General features: G+C 48.0%; 1 protein-coding gene across 7 annotated transcripts in view; it reads left to right on the plus strand.

The window, feature by feature from the left end:
* Positions 1-23,580, plus strand: part of KATNIP (katanin interacting protein) — a 193,476-nt gene that overhangs the window by 90,989 nt on the left and 78,907 nt on the right. For all 7 annotated transcript variants that reach the window (XR_009703334.1, XM_061209061.1, XM_061209063.1 and 4 more), the window contains exons 7-8: positions 1,954-2,221; positions 9,066-9,197. Coding sequence is in view for 6 of the 7 variants with exons in the window: in XM_061209061.1 (XP_061065044.1) it covers positions 1,954-2,221; positions 9,066-9,197 (400 nt within the window). In the remaining variant the exon portion in view is untranslated. The remainder of the gene's footprint in view (positions 1-1,953; positions 2,222-9,065; positions 9,198-23,580) is intronic.

Below are 23,580 nucleotides of genomic sequence, written 5' to 3' on the forward strand. Positions count from 1 at the left end.
TCTCTCTCCCACTGAGTCCAAGCTGGCAGTGTTTCTGCTGGTATAACAGTCTCAAAAACCATGTGAGTCTCCTCTGTATGTCTCTAGGATTCACTCCATCAGACAAGAGGCTCCTCCACAAATCTTTCCTGGATAATCCCATCTCTATTCCTGGCTTCTGCTGAGATGTCTAAGGGGATTCATGAGTCACATGTCTAATCTCTTCAAAGAGCCCTCAGTGTGACTGAATGCTCTAAACCAGCGGTCCCCAACCTTTTTGGCACCAGGGACCGGTTTCGTGGAAGACAGTTTTTCCATGGACAGGGGTGGGGTGATGGTTCAGGCAGTCATGTGAGCGATGGGGAGCGGCAGATGAAGCTTCACTCGCTGGCCTGCTGCTCACCTCCGCTGCTCACCTCACCTAACAGGCCGCGGGCTGGTACTGGTCCATGGACCGGGGGTTGGGGACCGCTGCTCTAAACTGTAGATCCTTCTGAGCTTTTGGCAAAAGGTTGTCCAGCCACACCCTTCGTTTTTTTCTCCAGAGCACGCTTTCCTGGCTTTTTCATGCTTTTTTTTTAGCATCTTTTGCAGTAGGCTGAGAGCTTCCCAAATCATCAACTCCCAGTTCTTTGTACTTAACGGTTCTCTCAGTCTCTCCCTTTCCTCTAGCATTTTACTCTAAGCAGCAAGAAGGAACCAGACTGTATCTTTAACACTTTGCTTGGAACTCTCTTGAGCTAAATATCCAAGTTCATCATTTACAAGTTCCTTTTACCGTATAACTATAGGACACAGTTTGGCTAAGATTCTGCTGCCACATAACAGGATTTTCTGTCCTCTAGTTCCCAATAACATGTTCCTTATTTCCTGAGCCCTCACCAGCAGCACCTTTGATGTCCATATTTCTATCATTGGGCTTTTTAGGATGATATCTCTAAGATGATCAAAGTTTTCTATGTGGTGCTTCTCACTTGTACATGAGCCCTCACTAATTCAGTGGGTCCAGGAATAAGGACTTGGACATCTTTGGGGAATCATTATTCAGCCTACCACACAACTATTAAGTTTATGGTCAACCGTAAACTTGATTGCTTCTCATGCTCTCACAACTATGTTAGTTACTACAAGGGCTACAGGGATAGCATAGCTAGGCTAACCAAACATACTGGTTTCCCCAGACAGTCCAGTGTACTCTTTCGTCCCAGTGTAAATGTAGTAGTGCCTTTATTCCACTTCCAAAGTATCCTGGGGACTTCCCTGGTGGTGCAGTGGTTAAGAATCCGCCTGCCAACGCAGGGGACACGGGTTCGAGCCCCGGTCCGGGAAGATCCCACATGCCGTGGAGCAGCTAAGCCCGTGCGCCACAACTACTGAGCCTGCGCTCTAGAGCCCGCGTGCCACAACTGCTGAGTCCGTGAGCCACAACTACTGGAGCCCGCATGCCTAGAGCCCGTGCTTCGCAACAAGAGAAGCCACCGCAATGAGAAGCCCGCACACCGCAACAAAGAGTAGCCCCGCTCTCCGCTTTCCACGACTAGAGAAAAGCCCGCGCGCAGAAACGAAGACCCAGTGCAGCCAAAAATAAATAAATAAATAAATAAATTCAAAGTATCCTGGCTTCAGTGATAAATTTTCTGATCACTGTAAGTACAGCTTAATGCTTGGTCTTAAGATTGGAAATCTACAATCTCTTAGAGACAGAAGACGTATGAAAAAATTTGCAAGCAGCTACAGGAAACCACAATTAATACTATAAAACTAAACTCTGCTCCATCCAGAGGAGAGTTTCTCATTTGTCCCTGCCCCTTTGTTTTCTCATCCTCAAAGCGAGGATAACACGTGGGTTGAGATGGTTTTGGTAAATGTTAGTTTCATGGGCATAGTTCTTTGATTCTAATGATCTATTTTCAAAAGAGTTTTTCCTCAAAGGAACATATTTCATTTTTCACTTATCTTCTTGACTTTTGGCAGGAGCTAAGAAAAAGCCTGGAACTTAGTGTCAATCTACAAAGGAAAGAAGAGGATGGTTCCAGTGATGAGTATGACTCTATCGAAGAAGATGTACTCTCTGAGCCGGAGCCTGAGGACCAGGTGCTGCCGGGCCGTCCTAGAGATGACTCCCCTCTTCCCACTGGGGACTCAGTGCAGAAGGATGTTTCCGAGGACCAGGGCACAGAAGGACGCCCTCCCCAGGGCCCAGACACCCTCGTAGTGCTGGAATTTAACCCAGCTTCCAAAAGTAAGCTCTGTCTTATGCGGCATTTCTTTGCCTTTGATGTCTCTGGATCTAATAATAGGACTTAAATTTCCAGTGGTACTTTGAATTCAGCTTTGGGTAGACCATCTCACAGGCTGGGGTATATATCAGTCAGGTCTCTGCTAATTGCAAGAGGTGAAGGCTCGCAAAAGCTTACAGGTGACCCTGAAATTCCAGATGGTAAATGTCTGGCAGATAGTTGTAGGGGACTGTCCTGTGCATTGTAGGAAGTTTACCAGCATCTATGCGGCAACTGGCTAGTGAAACTGACTTGAGCAAAAGGGACTATTTATTGACTTGGATAACTAAGGAGTCCAGGGCTGCAATAGGACTCATTTCTGTTCCCCTCCCCTCCCCTTCCCTTCTTCCTTTTCTCCCTCTTCTCTCTTCCTTCTTTTGTCCTGGCACCATTCTCACGTGGGCTTTCCACATATAGACACAGAATTGAGACACTGGCTTTGCAACTCCATCAGAAAGTGTATTTCTCTTCCTAAAAGCTCCAGCAAAAGTCCCAGACTTGGCTCTCGAACCCACGTGGGGTCACATCTCTGAACTAGTCACTGTGGCTCTGATTGGCCAGGTCAGGCCAACAGGACTGGGGGTGTGGTTATCGCCACCCAAACCACATGGACGGAGATAGTAGTTTCCAAAGGAAAATTAAGGTGAATCTGAAGGAGAAGGAAAGCAGCTGGGCGCCAACAGCAGCTGCCCACTGGAGAGGGTTTTTCAGAAATCACCCTAGAAGGTAGAGTCAACAGAACAATTGGTGGGTGGCAGGGAGGGTTATGGTTAGGGCATTCTCCCCAAAGCTGGAGGTGCCGTATTTCCTGAACCAAATACCAAGACCAACCAATGGGGAAGCATGAGTGAACCTAAGGAAAGAGAAATGAGGGAATGTTTGAAATCAGGCAGTGAGTATATTCGTCTGCCCAGGGTGCCGTAACAAAGTACACAGACCAGGGGTGGCATCAACAGCCACGGAAATGTAATTTTTTTCACAGTTCTGGAGGCTAGAAGTCCAAGATCAGGGCTTTGGCAAGCTTGGTGTCTTCTGAGGCCTCTCTCCTTGGCTTGCAGACGGCTACCTTCTCCCTGTGTCCTCACATGGTCTTCCCTCTGTGTGTCCCTGTGTTCTAATCTCCTCTTCTTATAAGGACACCAGTCATGTTGGCTTAACGCCCACTCTAAAGGCCTCATTTTACCTTAACTACCTCTCTAGTGACCCTATCTCCAAATACAGCCACATTCTGAGGTACTGGGGGTTAGGACTTGAACCTATGAGTCTTGGGGGGACATAATAATAGGCAGCTCTGGAAAATCTACACCCCACGGTTGATGTCTCCAGCGAAGAGAACATTTGTCCCTCCGACATGCTCTCACCTCCTTGCTGGGCTGTTCCCTCCACCTAGATCACCACATTTCCTTTCCTCTCCACTCTGACCCATGAAACCTGGCTCCCTGCTTTTTCCTCGAGACTCAACTCAGAGGCTGCTTCCTCCAGGAAGCCTTCTTGGCACTCCCAGCCTGGCCAGCTAGGTCGGTGCCTGCTTTGCTCCTGTAGCATCATCATGACACTAGTCTCAATGCCTGCAGTTGCCTTTCTCTCCCTCCGGCCTGTGAGCTCTGCCAGGGCACAGGCCAGCTCTTCCCCTCTGTTGCATCCCCAGCTTGCAGCCTTCACCTGGCACATTCAAGCCATTCGGGAAACCTTTAAAATGAATGAAGGACTATGCCCACCTGCTAAAGCGTCTGGTGGTCACGGCAATGAACATACCCTTCTGACTGAGACCCACTGGGGCTGCATCATTGCTGTGGATTGTGTTTCCTCCAAGGGGAAGGGAAGTGCTGTGAGGGGGTTGACTGGGCCCCTGCCCTGGAAACGGGAGTGTGGCGGGGATGGAGGTGGGAGTGGGTATGACAATCACTTCCGGGTGTGGAGGACCAGGCCACAGAAGGGGAACAATTGAACCCCAGGCAGTTTAAGAGTGATACTGGGCATAAAGCTGAAGGAGAGAACTTCACTTTCTTGCCATTTTACATTTTTTAACAATTAGATTGCTCGGCAGGCCCGGAGTTGACCCTGGTGTTGTCTGCTGCAGGCGGCGGGTGCCCAGTCTGCAGTACACGAGGGCGGCACGAACACCCCCTACCGCCGCTCTCAGCCGCCCCTTTCATCTGCAGCCCCTGGCTGGCTTCTCAGCCCCAGCAGGAGACAGCCTCCCACCAAGGGGAGCAAGAAGGAGGCTGAGGGGCCTGTTACAAGGTCTCCCCAGACCCCAGCATGGGATTGGAGTTCTGAGATAATCCTGAGTGTTTACTCAAGAACAGTCAACAGTAACCTGAAAAGATGTGCTTGGTTCTGGGCTGTTCATTCATGCACTGGGCACGCATCATGCCCCAGGCACTGTGCTGGGACAAGGTGGGCCCACTCATTCTACGTCATTTAATCCTAGCAGGGAAAACAGACAATAAGCACATAACTACATGAATAATAATTGCCAACACTTACTGAGTTGTTATTAATATGAGCCAAGAGCTATTCCAAGGGCTTTACATATAGTCCCTCATTAAATCCTCACCCGCACATTAAATCTCAACCCCAAGGAAAGTCCTGTCATTGTACTTGTTTTACACAGGGGAAACTGAAGCACAGAGAGGTCAAATAACTTGCCCAAGGTCACACAGCTAGGAACGGGCAGAGTGGAATTGAATCTGCAGCAGTCTGAGCCCAGAGCCTGCCCTCTTAATCTTTAGGCTAAATAAATAAACCAGATGAAGTTACAAAGTGATCATTGGGCTTTGAGGAGCCAGTAAGTAACCCCACCCCGCTCTGCTTTCCCTTCTAAATTGTGAAACAAATGAGAAATGATCATGGATGGAAGGTGAGCAAATGATTACCTCTCCAACTGAAAGTACTGCCCCTCTGCAGTAGACTGACCCCTGACCCCAGATGTTGGCAGAGCTGGACCACTGATGGCATCAGCATGGTGGAAGGGGGCCATGTGACCTGACGGCACCCCCCCACCCCACCCCAGCCCACAGAAGAGGGAAGAAGGAGGGCCTGGGCTGAACCCCGATGGCTTCCTGCCCCCACTCTCTCGCATCCCATTTGTCCTCCTTGTGAGCAAGGGGCAGTGAATGAGCGGCACAGAGAAAGGCAGAAGTTATTTTTCTATTAATTGGAAAGGGGAGGGCTGGGTCATGGGTTAGGAATTCAGGGAGGAGGAGAGAATGGTACCCTGATGGTCTTGAAAGTTGTGAAGATTATAAAACAGGACACTGGTTGGGCGTTGGGGGTCAGCGAAGGATGCTAGTAGCTGGGATGGTCAGAAAAGCCTTCTCAGAGGAGGTGATGTTTAAGCTGGGACAGGAACGAGGAAGAGAAAGCAGCCATGGAAACAGCATTCCAGGTCCAGGGGTCAGCAAGCACAAAGGGCTTGAAGAGGGAAAGAGCTTGGTGTACCCAAGTATAGAGAAAGGGCCAGTATGGCTGCAGCCAAGTGAGTCGGGGCCAGGGGTGGGGGGAGGGTGGTACAAAATGAGTGAACCCAGGCCACTTTCCACAAAGACCTGATGGTTTTAGGATTGCACCAAGAGTCTGGGTCCTTTGGTGCCCTAAGAAATATCCTTGTATAGACTTTTTTTTTTTTTTAATTGTTTCTGTGTTTCTGTTTTAATTTATTTATTTATTTATTTATTTTTGCTGTGTTGGGTCTTCGTTTCTATGCGAGGGCTTTCTCCAGTTGCGGCGAGCGGGGGCCATTCTTCATCGCGGTGCGCGGGCCTCTCACTGTCGCAGCCTCTCGTTGCGGAGCACAGGCTCCAGACGCGCAGGCTCAGTAGTTGTGGCTCGCGGGCCCAGTTGCTCCGCGACATGTGGGATCTTCCCAGACCAGGGCTCGAACCCGTGTCCCCTGCATCGGCAGGCAGACTCTCAACCACTGCGCCACTAGGGAAGCCCCCTTGTATAGACTTTTGATGACCAAGGCAGACCTCCACCAGAGTTGCTGAAGGGCAGTCTTGAGGAGAGGAGGGAGCCAGGAGACAGGGAATAAAGTGGTTAAGGGCAGGGCTCTGAGCCAGGCAGGCCTGGTCAAATCCTGATTCCCTCACGTCCTAGCTCTGTGATGTTGGACAAACGACTTGAACCTTAGAGCCTTACTCTGCAATAGTATGTATTAGTTTTCTACTGCTGCTATAACAAATTAGCCCAAACTTGGTGGCTTAAAACAATACCAACTTATTATCTTATAGTTCTGTGGGTCAGAAGTTTGACGTGAGTCTCACTGAGCTAAAATCACAGTGTCAGCAAGGCTGTGTTCCTTACGGAAGCTCTAGGGGAAAATGTGTTTCCTTGCCTTTTCCAGCTTCTAGAGGCTGTCACATACCTTGGCTCCTGGCCACCTTCCAAGCTGGCAACATTGCATCTCTCTGTGCTTTTCTTCTATAGTGACATCTCCCTTTGATCTTGCTCTTCTGCAGCACTTTTCCACCTGTGTGCTGCACATGCACATGTGTTTTATTGTGGCAAAATATACATAACATAGAATTTACCGTCTTCACCATTTTTAAGAGCACAATTTGGTGTCACGAAGTACACTCACATTGTTGTGTAACCATCACCACTATCTATCACCAGAAGTTTTTCATCATCCCAAACTGAAACTCTGTCCCTCTTCCACTTTTAAGAACCCTTGTGATTACATTGGGTCCAGCGGAATAATCCAAAATAACCTCCCTAGTTTAAGGTCAGCTGATGAGCACAGTTAATTCCCCTTTGCCTTGTAGCCTAACACATTCACAGCTTCTGGGAATTAGGATGTGGCCATTTTTGAGGTCCATTATTCTACCTACCCTCCACCCACTAGGATGGCTGGGGAAACACATGAGACAGTGTGTGCCAAGGACTTGCCCCGGTGCCTGGGCACTCAGGAGGCTGAACTGAATACATGCTGGCTGTCGTTCTTACCATCATCAGCATATTTTCAGCACTTAGACAGCCAATCTCCGTTTGGGCATTGGCCCCTCTCCATTCTTTGTCTTGTCCCATTGGACATGGTGGCTTCTCGCTCACACACAGGTCTGCCCTTGGGCCCTGGATATCAGGCCAACCAGGGAGCAGCCACTTGAGAAAGTGTAGAGAAACACGTGTCCTTTGCAAAGTCAAGGGGGGATGGCAGAGAGGTTAGTGCAAGTCGGACAGACGCCACACTCATCCCCAACATCTACCCTGAGCTCCCAAGAATCCCATAGCGCCCTTGATTCTGGGGCTTCCCTCCTTTGGGCCACCACAGGCCCCAGGATTTCCTCTGAATTTGAGCAGACACTTCCAAGGTTTTCTGCCTTCCCAGGCTGGAGGTTCCCAAGTCCAGGGACCTAACTCTTCTCCCTGCTTTTTCTCTTTATTCCATTTAGCCACCTGCCTCACTGCCCCCTGGGCTGCTTTCCTGCCTGGAGCCACTTTACCCAGACTTGTGCCATTTGCAAACCTTCTTCACAATTTTTTTTTTTTTGCCAAATTCACAGACCACTCATACTATTTTTTAGCTGTTATTTAAACCAGTCACCTTTCTTCTTTCCTCCTTTCCTTTTCTCTCCACCCCCTCACCCCTTCCTTCCTCACTCCTTCTTTCTTTTCTTTCATAATTCTAGGATTGTTCCACACAATAATATACATGAAATCAAGGTTTGATACACTGGTTGCTTATTTTTTTCCCATACACATTAAGATAGATAATTGCTTTCTTTTTTTAAATTTTATTTATTTTTGGCAGCGTTGGGTCTTCATTGCTGCGTGCTGGCTTTCTCTAGTTGCGGTGAGTGGGGGCTACTCTTCGTTGCGGTGCGTGGGCTTCTCATTGCAGTGGCTTCTCTTGTTGCAGAGCACGGGCTCTAGGCACGTGGCCTTCAGTAGTTGTGGCACATGGGCTCAGTAGTTGTGGCGTGCAGGCTCAGTAGTTGTGGCGCACGGGCTTAGTTGCTCCGCGGCATGTGGGATCTTCCCGGACCAGGGATCAAACCCATGTGCCCTGCTTTGGCAGGTGGATTCTTATCCACTGCGCCACGAGGGAAGTCCCAGTCATCACCTATTTCACCAGTGGTCCAGGCACCCCACTTTGGGAAACACTGACTATAAATCATGGCCCGTGGGCCCTTCACTGTCTGGCTCCTCTCGCCAGCCCAGACCCTAGCCACTCACCTGCCACATGCATGTCAGCTCTCAAGCCTTCACACACACTGTTCCCTGTGTCTGAATGCCCCCCAGTTCTGTGCCCTGGAGACACCCTGGTCATCTGTAAGGGTTCTCTTCACTGTCGGCTACACACCTTCCAGCCCCGTCCTCTGTGACCCTGGTGCTGGATCCCTTCTTCTGTGCCAGCCCTGCTCTCTTATCCATTCAACCATCCTTTTCCTCGGCGAGAATGTGCCTCGAGGGCAGCAAACATGTTCTACTATACTTTTCCTGCTCCTGCATATCCTTGGTTACATCATTATTTTCTGTATCTTGCTGCCAATTAAACCCAGTACCCCATTGTTTATAAGACTTGTCCCTATTCAGAAATGTTAAAACTTGAAAACCTGTGTGTGTCCTAGGAGAATTCACTTATTTACCAAAATGTGGTACTTGGCACATAACGGCTCTCAGCAAACTTGTTTTGTTGTCTCCAACAAATCCGAAACTAGCATGGTGCCTGGCACAGAGCAGGGATTCCATCAATATTTGTTGAATGAATAAGTGAACGCACAAATAAACTGATGCTGGAGCAGAATTTCCCAACTCTGCCTGCACTCAGTGTTTGACATATAAACTATTGTGTTTTTACAGGTAATAAAAAGGAAAGGAATTTGTCTGCTAAGCGGAAGGACAACGCTGAGGTCTTCATTCCTAGCAAACCTGAGCCAAACCTGAGTCCCCAGCCCCTGACCGTGTTCCCAGACCAGGAGAGGGCATGCTCAAGTAAGAGTTCCGTGCCCACCCCTGAGCAGTTGGGACTGGGCTTTGGGTCAGTGGGGTGCCGTGATGGAGGAGTCCTTGCTTCTTCACCCTCCTCCCCGAGGCCTGAGCTGACCTTCAGCAAATGTATTATTGGTCAAGGTCTCCAGAGAAACAGAGCCAATAGGATGTGTGTGTATATACATATGCCTATATATATACATACATATATATATAGAGAGAGAGAGGTGGAGAAATTTATTTTTTTAAATTATTTTTTTATTGAAGTATAGTTGATTTACAATGTTGTGTTAATTTCTGCTGCACAGCAAAATGACTCAGTTATACACATATATACATTCTTTTTTTTTTTTTTTTTTTAAGTTTGCTGTTTTTTCTTTCTTTCTTTCTTTCTTTCTTTATATTTATGGCTGTGTTGGGTCTTCGTTTCTGTGCGAGGGCTTTCTCTAATTGTGGCAAGCGGGGACCACTCCTCATCGCGGTGCGTGGGCCTCCCACTATCGCGGCCTCTCCCGTTGCGGAGCACAGGCTCCACACACGCAGGCTCAGCAACTGTGGCTCACGGGCCCAGTCGCTCCGCGGCATGTGGGATCCTCCCAGACCAGGGCTCGAACCCGTGTCCCCTGCATTGGCAGGCAGATTCTCAACCACTGCGCCACCAGGGAAGCCCCACATTCTTTTATATATTCTTTTCCATTATGGTTTACCCCGGGATATTGAATATAGTTCCCTGTGCTCTACAGTGGGACCTTGTTGTCCTTGCATTCTGTATGTCATGGTTTTCATCTGCTAACCCCAAACTCCCAGTCCATCCCTCCCCCAGAGAGAAATTTGTTGTAAGTTATTGGCTCATGCAATTATGGAGGCTGCCAAGTCCAATCTATACGATGGGTCAGCAGGCTGGAGACCCAGGAAAAGTCAGTGTTCCAGTTCGAAGGCCATCGGGCAGGAAGGGCCAGTGTTGCAGATGAAATCCGGAGGCAGTCTGCTGGAGGATTCTCTCTTATTCGTGGGAGGATCAGCGTTTTTGTTTTATTCAGGCCTTCCACTGATTGGATGAGGCCCACCCACACTATGGAGGGCAGTCTGTTTTCTTCTATCAATTAACATGTTAATCTCACCCCCAAACACCCTCTCAGAAACATCCAGAATAATGTTTGACCAAATAGCTGGGCTCCCCATGGCCTAGTCGAGTGGACACCTAAAATTAACCGTCACGGTTACTTTCTGGGTCTACAACCAAGATGTGGTTATAATTGAAAATTTGTTTTATTTTTGTTTTTACTTTTAAATGAATTTGCTTACTTTATATGGGTAACAATACATGCAGATGATACTACATTCTAAAGGTACAAAGAAGTTTATGGTGAAAGGTCCGTGTGCCGCCCTTCTAATGAAATGATGGGGTCCATTAATTGAGTACTTACCATGAGCCAGCCACCATTGTAAGCTTTTATTTATTACAATTTACTATGTGTTTACTTATCATTTACTTATATACATTATATAGTTTACTTATATATATATATATATATATAAATTCTATATGAAATTTACTCATCTATATGCAGTAAGTCCCCTACATATGAACCTTCAAGTTGCAAACTTTCAAAGATGTGAACATGCATTCCATCAATGTCAGGCTTCAGTGAAATTGAAGCTTGCCCTCCATCTCCTATTGCTGACGATCCTTCAGCTCTACCGTCTCCCACCTCCTCTCCCTCCTCCAGTCAGTAATTCTTCTTGCCTGCTCACTCGATGCCAGCCCCTGTATGCCAGCTGTTGTACTGTACCACTGTATTTTTCAAGGTACTGTAAGATTTAAAATGTTTGGTTGTTTTTTTTGTTTGTTTGGGTTTTTTTGGCCACACTGTGCACGGCATGTGGGATCTTAATTCCCCAACCAGGGATCGAACCCACAACCCCTTCATTGGGAGCACAGAGTCTTAACCACTGGACTGCCAGGGAAGTCCCCTAAAAATGTTTTCTTTATTTTTTGTGGGTTTTTTAATGTATTATTTGTGTGAAAAGTATTATAAACCTATTACGGTACAGCATTATATAGCTGATTGTGTTAGTTGGGTATCTAGGCTAACTCTGTTGGACTTATGAATGAATTGGACTTACGAACCCACTCTCGGAACAGAACTCATTCGTATGTAAGGGACTTACTGTATAAGTAAATTATATATGTAATTTATATGTGTAGGTAAATTATAATCCTTATCACCAGGCTCTGAGGTGGGTTCTCCAATCGTGCCCATTTCTCAGATGAGGAACTGAGGCACAGAGCAGGTGATTCACACAACTGGAAAGCAGCAGATGTAGGCCTCAAACCCTGGTGGAGTGACTCCACTGCTGTGTCCTTACCCAGCAGATTGCACACACTGGAGGCTGCAGATGAAACATCTCAGTCTGATGCTGTGGATCCAAACTAGTGGCTGGAGTGACTCTGTGAGGGCAACTTGCTTCTGATTTCTGTGATCCAGAGAACCTCAAAGAGCTCAAGGCATCCTGGTGTCCTAAGAATTTGGAACTGTGGGGTGCCTAGGGCAAAATCCAGCCCCAGCCAGCCAGCCTTGTTAGACAAGTGACCTCTGTGGCCATGACATTCCATCCACGTTTACTAAGGAGCTGGAGGGACTGTTTCCTGCAGGGACGGGCCAAGGGACCTGGCGGCAGGAAGCAACCCCTACTCCAAACAGTCACCGTTCCCAGATCTGGACCAGTGCACTCCATGCATGAGGCCTGAGGCTTGAAGCTCTTTTCCCAGCAGCTCAGGGCAGATGGAAGGAGGCGGAGGAAGTGATAACAATCCTTCCACTTACTGAGCGTTTGCTCCCTGCTATGTAAATATTGTCTTGGTTTGGATTCCCCAGAACCAGACTCTGAGATAAGGATTCCAGAACAAGTAATCTAGTTGGGAGGTGGTCCCTGGAAAGGGACAGGAAAGGGGAGGAGCCAAAACTGGCTTCATCACCAAACAAGTTCACTGGGCAAGTGGAGCTCCACCTGGCTGGGGAGCTCAGGGGCGGTGCTGAGCAGAAGCCTGCTCCCACCCCGGGGTAGATGAGGGACCCTCCCTTCGGTCCTGGGTTGTGGGCTGTGCCTGGTGGTGTTGACCCTCCAGTGCTCTGGCTCAGGAGGCTCTGGGTGCCGGTGGAGCCCTGAGGCAGAGCTGCAGGTGGAGGTCTGGCTAAGGTGGCACCCAGGCATTCCCTGATTAACCCTTATCAAGCCCCAAACTGATGGGGGGAAAAGACTGTACTAATACAAGACAAAGCATTTTAGATAGCAAGTGATAAAAAGAGTGGATTGAAGGAAAAGCATCTACATCAACCCGTGTAAATGAACTTTCAAAGGTGGTGTGATCTTTGGGCACAGCCAGACCCCAGTAATTAAAGTATGTCAGCAGTCTGCCTCTCCACACCTCTTGGCTCAGCTTCTCCTTTATGCCTTGCATTCTCAGAAAGGCTCTTAGGGTGGTGAGACAGCCCACCAGCAACTCTGGGCTGACAGCCCACCAGCCCAGCAACCCTGGCAGAAGATAAGCCTGGCAGACTCTGCAACCTGACCACCTGGTACAAATCCTGCCCGTCCACCTACCAGCTCTGTGACCTTGGGCAGGTTACTTAACCTCTCTGGGCCTCACTCTCCCATCTGCCAAACAGGGATAAGAGTAAGACTCTCCTCTGAGGGTCACTATAAGGATTAAAGACTGGATGGATAGACTGCTTAGAGGAGCGCCTGGCTCAGAGCAAGTGCTTGCTCAGGGTCAGCTGGTGGAGAGTGTGGAGGGCAAGCCCTGAGCCATTGTTTCTTCTACACCTGGACTGGCTCCACTGACCACTGCTCGAGTTGACAGGACTCCAGTCTGTACTGCTGGTGTTCACTCTGTGTGAAAAATTTAAAAATGGCTTTTTAGAAAATTCCTCCAAGACAAGTTGTTAAAAGAAATGAAACCAAGGGTAGAGTGCCACTGTGCAGGAAACTTCCAGAGCCCCTGGTAGAGTGGGAGCAGCACAGTGACGGTCAAACACCCTTCCCAGCCGTCCTACTGGGCTCACTGGGATCTCCCTCCTTCATGTGCAGACCATGATCACTAAATAGTTTCGTTTCTGGGTAATAAAATGAAGAACCAGCACTTACAAAGCACTGAACCAGCTCCCAGGCGGTGTTTTGTACCACACGTGTTAATCTTGCATTTAATCACCCAGACAACCCCGTGTAGTAGGTACTGCTATTATCAACACTATTATACAGAGGAAACCAAGGCACAGAGAGGTTGAGGAATCTGTCCAAGGTCACACAGCCAGTAAGTGGTAAAGCCAGTGTTTAAAACCTGGCTGCAGAGTATCTGTTCTTAATCACTCCACTGCATGGCCCCTCGTGTGTCAACTAAACTGCTATTTGCTTGCGACATACCCACATCAGTCTAGTTCTAAGCAATGACGTGCCTAAAATCCACAGGTTGGAGTCACTTGTTCTGTTTTTTCTAATGTTCATTAATATAAATATATAACTGTTAACATTTTTAAAGTTAAACCATGTATCAACTAAAATCATTTCAAATACTGTATTCATTTCCCAGGGCTGCTGTAACAAAGTACCACAATCTGATTGGCTTAAACAATAGAAAGTTATTGTGTCACATTTCTGGAGGCTGGGAAGTCCAAGATCAAGGTGTCAGCAGGGCCATGTTCCTTCTGAAGGCACTAGGGGTAGATCTGCACCAGGCTTCTCTCCTAGCTTCTGGTATTTCCTTGCCTTGTGGCAACATAACTCCAACCTTCACCTGGTGCTTTCCTGTATACACATCTGTCTCTGGGTCCAAGTTTCCCCTTTTTATAAGGGTACCAGTCATATTGGATTGAGGCCCACCCTAATGACCTCATCTTAACTCGATCATCAGCAAAGACCCTATTTCCAAATAAGGTCACATTCACAGGTACTAGGAGGTTAAGACTTCAGCAAGTCAATTGTAACACACACCTTCATGTACAGCATTTTGAGAAGTCAAGCTTCATTAATTATTTATAATCTGCCTTTCTCCAAGAAGTTCTGACATGTTCTAACAAATTCTGTAGTGCAAGAAGACTTTAACAAATATGTAAGGAAATGAAGGTAAAGGGAAAACAAGAGTAGGAACAATAAGTTGACACCAAGGGGTGAACAGATGAATGCCTCAGGGGGTCACACTCATGACTCTGAGTTTCCGGACCACCATGGCAAGGAAGCAATGCATTCACATAAACAGCACATGTCACTGGGTCCATCTGGTAAAAATCAGATTACCAGCTGTCCCTGGTACTTGGTTCTTAGTTTGTCCCATTGATTCCCTTAAAGAGGACACTGTTTGAGGTGGTGGAATCCTCATTTTGAACAGGTTTGGAGGTCAGCCTTTACCTATTAAGTATACATGGCTCCTACATAGGCCAAATTTGAAAAAAAGGAAAGTTGAAAACCATGGCATTGTCACCACTCTCATACTGAAATGGGATGATATTGGAGCCACATGTCCCACGGGGATGAGGTTCTAAAGATCAAAAAAAAGTGCAGGTGGTTAAAGCTACCCTTGAAAATCCCTCAGACTGATGATCAAGTGCAGCGTATGTGGCTCCATCTAGAAAACCCCATACAGCCATATCACCTCTCCTTAAGCCCAAGAGAGTCATTGCTCCTCCAGGGTGGGGACAATCACAGCTTCTTGGTCAAGCCCCAGATGAAGCAGTTGGCCTTGTTTAGGGTCTGGTTGTAGGGAAAATGTGACTTTAAGCACTGGCATTATGCTGAGGTCACTGAGATATTCCTACCTCCAGAGGCACAGGACCCTGAGACTTGCTGAAAGGACAGAAGACTCAAACCAGCTCTCACTTGTCCAGGCAAAATCTGGACTGCTTAGATGCTTTACTTTCTGTTTGTGGGGGGGACGTCTTTCTGGGGGGCATACAAAATCAGCCTTTTTATATCTTCTTGGTGAACTGAACCTTTTATCACCATGTGTTGTCTCTTTCACTCTAATAATGCTTTTGTCTTAAAGTTGACCAGCTTTCTTTTGGTTAGTGTTTATGTAGCGTATCCTTTTTCATCCTTTCATTTCAAACATTCTGCATCCTTACGTTGGGGTTTGTCTCTTGTAAACCCCATGTAATTGATTTTTATTTTTATCCTCTAACAATCTATGTGTTTTAATGGGCACATTTAGTCCATTTACGTTTAATGTAATTGCAGATATATTTGAGTTTAAATCTACCATTTTATTGTTTGCTTTTTATTTGTTCCGCCTGTTTTATGTTCCTTTTTCTCTCCTTTCTTGCCCTATTCTGAACTGATTACATTATCCCTCTTTTTTCTTCTCTATTAGCTTGTTAGTTGTACATTCTTTTACTAGTCTGTAGTCATTACCAGAGATTGCAACATGTATTCTTGACTTATTAGAGTCTACTTTAAATTAGCAAGTTTACCGCTTCTCATTCAGTGGAGACCTTACAACTCTGTAACTCCATTTACTCCCATCCAAAATTAAATGCTATTATTGTCATGCATTTTAATTCTCTCTAGATATTAAACCTCACAAGACATCATTATTATTATTATTATTATTATTAATTATTATTAAAATAGTCAATAGTAATTTAGATTTACCTACATTGTTAACGTTTCTGTGCCCTTCACGCCTGGCTCTTTCTAGGTCACCCTGACTCTCAGACTGTAGCCCTGAGTCTGTCACCAGCTCTCTTCAGTTTCTCAGCCTTGCAACAGCTCTTAGAATCAGCAGCACCTTGAGGGGAAACACTTCCCAGGTGCTGGGGTCACCTCTCTAGGTTTCTGTTCTCCTGCCTGTAACCCTTCACAGCCCTGTTCACTCTCCATGCCTTCAAACAGATTTCTTTTTATAAACAGATTTTTATACTATTATTTGGTCCAGGTTTTCTAGTTGTGCTCCAGCAACAGGTTGGTCTGGATTAGATAGCCTGCCATTACCATAAGTGTAACCTATTGCCTGCCCTCTTAAAAGAGTTATTTCTCTCCTTGCTCCTTTATCTTTGGCCAAGGTCATAAAATTGAATTTATGTCAATTAAATGTATATATGATGCAACTCCACGAGAGCTTAATTCCTCTCTATCACTATAATTGTCCCTTGTTCTAATGAAAGGGCCTCATGCCCTGGGTTACTTTGGTCTCTATCAATAAGCCTTCCAGGAAACTTCCAGAGACCTGTTGTCTTGTTGAAGGTGAAAGAACATCAGTCTTTAATGCAGAAAGTTTACTGTCCAAGTTGTCAGAGTGCTCTAGGGAAGTTATATATCTGAACCACTTTTCCCAGACAAGCTGCCAACCGCAGAAATAAAGTAACACCCTTCAGCAAGAGTGAATTAGAAGACCCTAACAGCCCTGCAGTTAGCACAGTTAGCATTTCTGTCAAGAAAACCTGCAGCAGGAAGACCATTCTGCTAAAGTCCAGAGTCTCATAACATATGTCAGTGTTCATTATTAATAGCAAGTGTCAGAAATCCAAACTGGCTGAAGCAACAAAGGAAGATGTATTGCTCAGAGACCTGAAAAGTCCAGGACTATAGATTTGCCCTCAGGCATGGTGGGATCCAGGTACTCAGATGATGCTATCACCAGGAACTGTTTCTTCATCACTTAGCTCTACTTTTTGAGTCCAGTGGGTCTCAAACTTGAACATGCATCAGAATGATTGGCCAAGCAAATTAAAACCAGATTGTTGGACCCTGCCCAATTTTTAATTCAGTGCGTCTAGGGTGGAGCCTAAGTGTTTTAATTCCTAACAAGTTCCTAGGTGATACTGATGTTACTGCGCCAGGGACCACACTTTGAGAACCACATCTGTAGTCTCAGGCATGGTCCAGAGATGGTCCCTGGTGGCTCCAGGCTCTCATTTACTGACTTAGCAACCCCAGGGGAAAGGGACTGCTCCTCTCCAAATAGTTCCAGCAGAGTCCAAGAACCAGCTCTACCCTGAACTGATCTCCAGTCTCTGTAGTCAGGGAGAGCACCTGTTCTCTCAAGGGCCCAGGCAGGGCCAGGAGTGGGGGCAGATCCAGATCCATCCAAACCGTGTAGACTGAGAAGATGGAGAAGAGGTGGTTCCCTGAAGGAAAACATGGATGCCGTGAAGGTCACTGCTGCTGGGAGGATGAAAGCAACTGCTGCTCATTTCTTACAAAAATTAACCACACAGGACACTTTGCTACAAATTCTTCAGGGGCCGGCTGTGGAGCAAAGGACTGTAATATGCGAGGAAAGAGTAAAGTCATTTAGTCAGGGATGGGGAGATGGGGGCTGACTGCCTTCCTTGAAAAATCATTAAAAATCACGTGCATTCCTGGGCTCACGAAGAGACAGCAGCGGAAGGATGAGTATTAAGGGTTACAGACAGCATCTGCCTGTGGAGAGGCCCCCAAATAAGCTTCAGAGATGAGAAGAGCACAGGCCTGGACAAGCCAGGTGTATCAACTATCTCTTGCTGCCTAACAATCCCCTCCACACTGCAGTGGCTGCAAGCAACAATGCTTTTATTATTGCTGCGGGGGGGCTGGCCGGTTCCATAGTGGGTGCCTGGCTGGCTGGTCTCGCACGGCCACCCTCACAGCATCTGGCGGTCCCGCTGGACCAAGGACCTCAGCTGGGACACCTCGTCTCTGCTCCACTTGGTCTCATTATCCAGCACCTGGTGGTCTCCAGGCAGCCCGAGAGGACACACCCCAGCACATAAGTGCTTTCTTAAGTTAGGCTCCGCTTGGTCGTGATTGCTAAGGACCTGTTGGCCGAAGGAAGTCACCAGGCCTTGCCCAGCTAGAGAAACAGATTCAACCCACCTCTTGATGGGAGATGCTGCAGCGTCACAGGGCGATGTGGCACATTGCAGGTGGGAGGCATTTGTGGCCATTTGTCGCGGTCTCCTACGCTGTGGGAAGCATGTAGCCTGCTGAGGCTGAGCCAACTTAAAATGCACAGAGGCTCTGGAATACTCAGATGTAAGCTCTTGTCCCAGCGGGCAGCCCCCTTCCCCCTCCTGGTTGGATTTTAGAGGGAGTATGTGCAGCTCAGGACAAAACACGGCTAAGCCAGATGTTACCCTGGACCTTTCACCACACAAATCGTGCACAGTTTCTGGGCTGACAGGCACGTGACCACCACTGATGCCCCGTCTGTAGCAGGCGCTGCTCCCCAGCTCACGATTGCCACGTCAGATCATAGGACTTTTCATGAGACGCCAGGAATCCCGATTTTCAGGTGGATTTCCTCTTCTTCTTTTTTTTTTTTTTAACTTAGCATCTGTTTCCAATTTTTTTAAAAAGTCACACAACGCAATCTGCAGGCTGGCTTCAGCCTTTGGGCTTATGAGCTCTACGTTAGACCCTTGTGATTCTCAGATGTAATGTTTGCCTTTTCAGTGGATTCCCAGGTGATCTCAAAGGGCCCTTGCATGTGGGAAGGGGTCATTTTGCTGAGACTCTGACTTTGAGCTTTTCGAGTCATAGCTGGCGAGTGGGAAGAAGCCGCCTGGCTGGTGAGCTGACCGGACAGCCCCCATGTCCTCACGTCTTCTTTGTGACACGTGCTGCATTCATGGTAAATCTCCTGAATTGATACGCTCTTTTGTTTCCCTGCAAGAGAGATGAAAGCCAAGTTCTAGTGAAGCAAAGAGGAAGTGAAGTTAACAGTAGAGGAGTGGTTTTCAACCAGAAAAGAGCAGCTTGGGATAAATTAAAATGTGCCATTTGGCTTTTGCTGGTGGCACCGATTTATTGTGTGAATAAATCCACCGTTCTCCAGATCTGTGATGAGAATAAATCCACCCTCACGTGGTGCTCAGGCCAGTGCAAAAACGGCTCCCCCAAGCGAGCAAGGAGAACTTCCAATGGAATCAAAAGGCAGTGACGGGCTTCCCTGGTGGCGCAGTGGTTGAGAATCTGCCTGCCAATGCAGGGGACACGGGTTCGAGCCCTGGTCTGGGAAGATCCCACATGCCGCGGAGCAACTACGCCCGTGAGCCACAACGACTGAGCCTGCACGTCTGGAGCTTGTGCTCCGCAACAAGAGAGGCCGCGATAGTGAGAGGCCCGCGCACCGCAATGAAGAGTGGCCCCCGCTTGCCGCAACTGGAGAAAGCCCTCGCACAGAAACGAAGACCCAACACAGCCAATAAATAAATAAATAAATAAATAAATAATAATTAAAAAAAAAAAAAAAAGAAATTCCAAAAAAAAAAAAAAAAAGGCAGTGACCTCGTGTGCAATGAGGAAATGCACAGTCTACACAGCCGGGCAGCGAGGATGTGATTCAGGAGGACATGGGCACTGTGTACACGCATTTCTGGGAAGCCATGGGTGGGGAGAGCTCTGGTGGTGGAGCTGTGGCATTGACCTTCACTCAGAGAAAGGCTGATATAATTTTTAAAAGCATCTTCTTAGCCTAATATGACTCAAAGGGCACAGGCAGGACCCAACGATCGTGTTGTTGCAGGAGCATTCCCTCCCAGGTGAAAGGCGCTCAGGGCAGAAGCGTTTGTGCAGACAAAGCTGAACCCCGCTGGAAGAAAATGCCTTCCTGATTATCCTTTTCCAAGAAGAGGTGATCGTAGGGTTGTAGTGGCCAAGAACAGATAGTTATGTTGGGCGCGATGCTCCACCATAGCCCCAGACCACTGAGGCACAAGCGGACGGGTCTCTTGCCCACATAGTGGCAATAAACAGGCAAGGGTCACCACGCAGGGGCTCTCTTTCGACTGACTTTATAAGTGCTCTAGGCAGGAAATGCAGAAGGAGCTTACGAATCTCAGGTTCTGCTTATCCTGGCGTTGCCCGAGCCTCGCACTGATGCTGGGGTTCGCACCCCCAGTGTCAGAGTGCTGGCGCGTTTGTTTAGCTGTACACAAGATCCTCGGCCCTTATTTATAGGGTCTTCTGTAGGCTCTGAAGGGGCCTTGAATTTCTCAGCTCTGCTTTACTGCAGATGGAGGAGATGATATGTTTTAATGATATTCGCAAATACTGAGATTGACAAGGTTCGGAATTGAAATCATTTTCCATCCATTCATTTGACAACGATCATAATGCCGGGAGCCAGGGCATAGCAGCAAACAAGATGGGCGTGGCCTCCTGGAGTAGCAGGAGGCCTCTGGGGCTTACGTGGCCTCAGGGTCCCATGAGACCTGTCTACCACCCCACCCCCCCGCTGCCCCCCAGTCTTCCCCTCGCTCCCCGAGGCCAGCCTCCCTGTGCCAAGCTCCGCCCACCGCAGGGCCTTGACACCTGCTGCTCCCTTGGCCTGGAACAGCCTCCGCATATGGGTATTCACAAGGCTCACCGCCTTCAGGTCTCTGCTCAGGTGTCACCTTCCCTGACCGAGTGTCTGAAATAGTGTCCTTCCCCCTCCTGTCATCTCTAGCTTTTATCCCACTATCACCTGCTGCTGGCGTGTCCTGTGTGCCTGATCCGTGTCTGTCTCTGCCCCATGTCTGTGAGGACAGGGACATGCCTTTCCCACCCACGTCTGTACCCCGGCACCCAGAGCAGCATCTTATCCCACAGTGTAGTGACAGTTGAGAGCCTGTGTCATTAACGCCTGTGCCTTGCGGGGAACCCAGTTCTGCTTCAGCTCCCCTTGGGGTGAGGATGTGTTGGTGCTTCAGGATTCCTCAGTTCCAGCTCCAGAGGGGCTCAAGGCCACTTCTTTTCTTTCACTCTCTTTGCCTGTCCTCCCAGCTGCTTCAGGGACCTGCCGTGAGGAAGATCCCAGTGGCCTCACGACACCCCTTGGACCCACAGTGTTTCCATAGCAATGAGAATCCCCACCTCCATCAGCTCCTTCCAACTCTCACCTTCTCATCCCTCGAGTTGCAGAGCAGGCCGAGTAGCTGATAAGAAAGGAAAACAGAGTTAAAGCAGCCTTGACTGGGGAGAACAGAATCCCCAGGTCACATTGCCAGCAGTGCCTTACTCTGTGTCCCCAGGAGCAGTACTGGAGCCACAGCAAGAGTCCATCAAAGTCAGAGAATGACCCACTGCCGTTATCGCCCAGGCCAGCCAGCCATCCGAAGGCATGCAAGGCTTCCTTTGGGTGCCCTTGACTTTCCTGGAGGAGCAGCTTGGACTTGCCGTGGCCTGTATTAGACCAGCCCTTGGGTTCTGTTGGCTTTCATGTTTCCTAAAAACTGAAATACTTTATGAACAAATAAATTCAGGGGGATTTCACATAAACTTCAGATTCTAACTTTTCTTGGAGGATAACCTGGCAACACTAGAAGCATAGCTCTGTCTGGCAGGCATTGGTTGGAGCTGGGCAGTGGCTCAGCTGCCTCCCATCTCCCCGACCCCCACCCCGAGTTCAGTCTTACTCACTCAGAGTGCCTGCCCGGTCCCTGGTTATTCACATCCAAAGCCCCTCTCCTGGATGCCTGGAAGAAATTGGTGTCCCCTCATTTTAGCTTAGCTTTCCCATCAACCCAGTACCTGGCTATACTCCCTCTCCTGCCAAAGCCATTCTTGGTGTTGCTACTTGAAGTCTCATTCAGATGCAAATTCTAACAACACAGCAGGAGGATAAAGGGCTCCAACTAAATCTCTAATAATCAACGGTGCCTGTTAACTGAGGTCATGAGGATGGAAGGTTGCTGGGGTTCTTTTGTTTGTTTGTTTGTTTTCAAATTTTATTTATGTATTTATTTATTGGCTGCGTTGGGTCTTCGTTGCTGCGCACAGGCTTTCTCTAGTTGTGCCAAGAGGGGGCTGCTCTTCGTTGCGGTGCGCGGGCTTCTCATTGCAGTGGCTTCTCTTGTTGCAGAGCACGGGCTCTAGGCGCATGGGCTCAGTAGTTGTGGCTCACGGGCACTAGAGCGCAGGCTCAGTAGTTGTGGCACGCGGGCTCAGTAGTTGTGGCTCACGGGCACTAGAGCGCAGGCTCGGTAGTTGTGGCGCACGGGCTTAGTTACTCCGTGGCACGTGGGATCTTCCCGGACCAGGGCTCGAACCCGTGTCCCCTGAATTGGCAGGTGGACTCTCAACCACTGTGCTACCAGGTAAGCCCAGGTTGCTGGTTTTTAACAAGGCTTGCACCAGGCTATCTATATCTATATATCTATATCTATATCTATATCTATGTCCCCAGAGAAGTCATAGCTATCAATTCCCAGTTAGTTAGTTATAGGCCAGTGTTAATGTCAGTCTTTGATACTATTGTTAAATGATGCAACCCAGTTGCATATGTTGAATTCACATCTCCAGCCCAGACCACCCTCCCAAACTCCACCCTCGTGTGTGTGTACAGGCCAACTCGACAGCTCCACCCTGATGCCAAAATCACATCTCTGGGCTCCAAGCTGCCCCCGCTCTTCGCTTCCAAACCTGCTCCTCTGACAGCCCTCTCCAGCTCAACTGAAAGCAGCCCCATCGTCTGTTTCCTCAGGCCAGAACCTTGGCATCACTCTTGACTCCTCTCTTTCTGCACCAGCCACATCTACTCTGTCAGGAAATCCTGTTGGCTCTGTCTGCAACATACACACAGAAACTGACCACACTCTGCGCCCGCCCTCCACTGGACAGCTGCAGGAGCCCTAACTGGCCTCTCTGCTTTCCCCCTCACCTCCCTTCATTCTGTTCTCCACTCAGTACCTAAGTCAAATCAGGTCCCCTGCTCTCAAGCCTTCAGTGGCTCCCCATTTCTCTCGGAGTAATGGCCTTACAGTGTCCTCCAAGGCCCTGCCTTGGCCCTCCCCACCCCTTCTCAGGCCTCTCACTTCGCACTGGTTCCTGGACCACACTTCCCCAACGCTCCGTGAAGCCAACCCTGCCACCCTGCTCGCCCCATCTCTGTTACCCTGCTCTGCTTTTCTTGTTTTTCCATATCATTTTCTGACATGGAATACCCTAGAGTATTTATTGTTTCTGCCTATTGCCTCTCTCTACAAGGGCGAGGGTCTTGATCTGTATGGTCGCTGCTGTGTCCCCAGTGCTAAGAACAGAGCCTGGCAGAGTGGCACTCAATAAATATTTGCTGAGGGGATGAAATTCAGTAGGTTAAAGCCTCTTTAAACATCCCAATGGAAACATTTTGAGCAGTTCTATTTTTAAATGGAGATTTTTTTTTTTTTTTAACAGAGAAAGAATCCAAACATAAGTAATTGAGAGGATGTTATCATAAACCCCCATGTTCATTACCTGACCTTGGCAATGGTCAATTGATGGCCTATTTCATCTGCACCCACACCCACACCCCAGGTGATTATGAAGCAAATTCAGGTCACCATATTTATCTATAGATATTTTAGAATGCCTTTCTTTTTACAGATGTGTAGTATTCCATTGGGTAAACGTACCATAATGTATTTTTTTCCAACCAGTCTTGTTGGGTACT

This window comes from Eubalaena glacialis, chromosome 13, assembly GCF_028564815.1.
Source record: "Eubalaena glacialis isolate mEubGla1 chromosome 13, mEubGla1.1.hap2.+ XY, whole genome shotgun sequence".
Taxonomy (NCBI): domain Eukaryota; kingdom Metazoa; phylum Chordata; class Mammalia; order Artiodactyla; family Balaenidae; genus Eubalaena; species Eubalaena glacialis.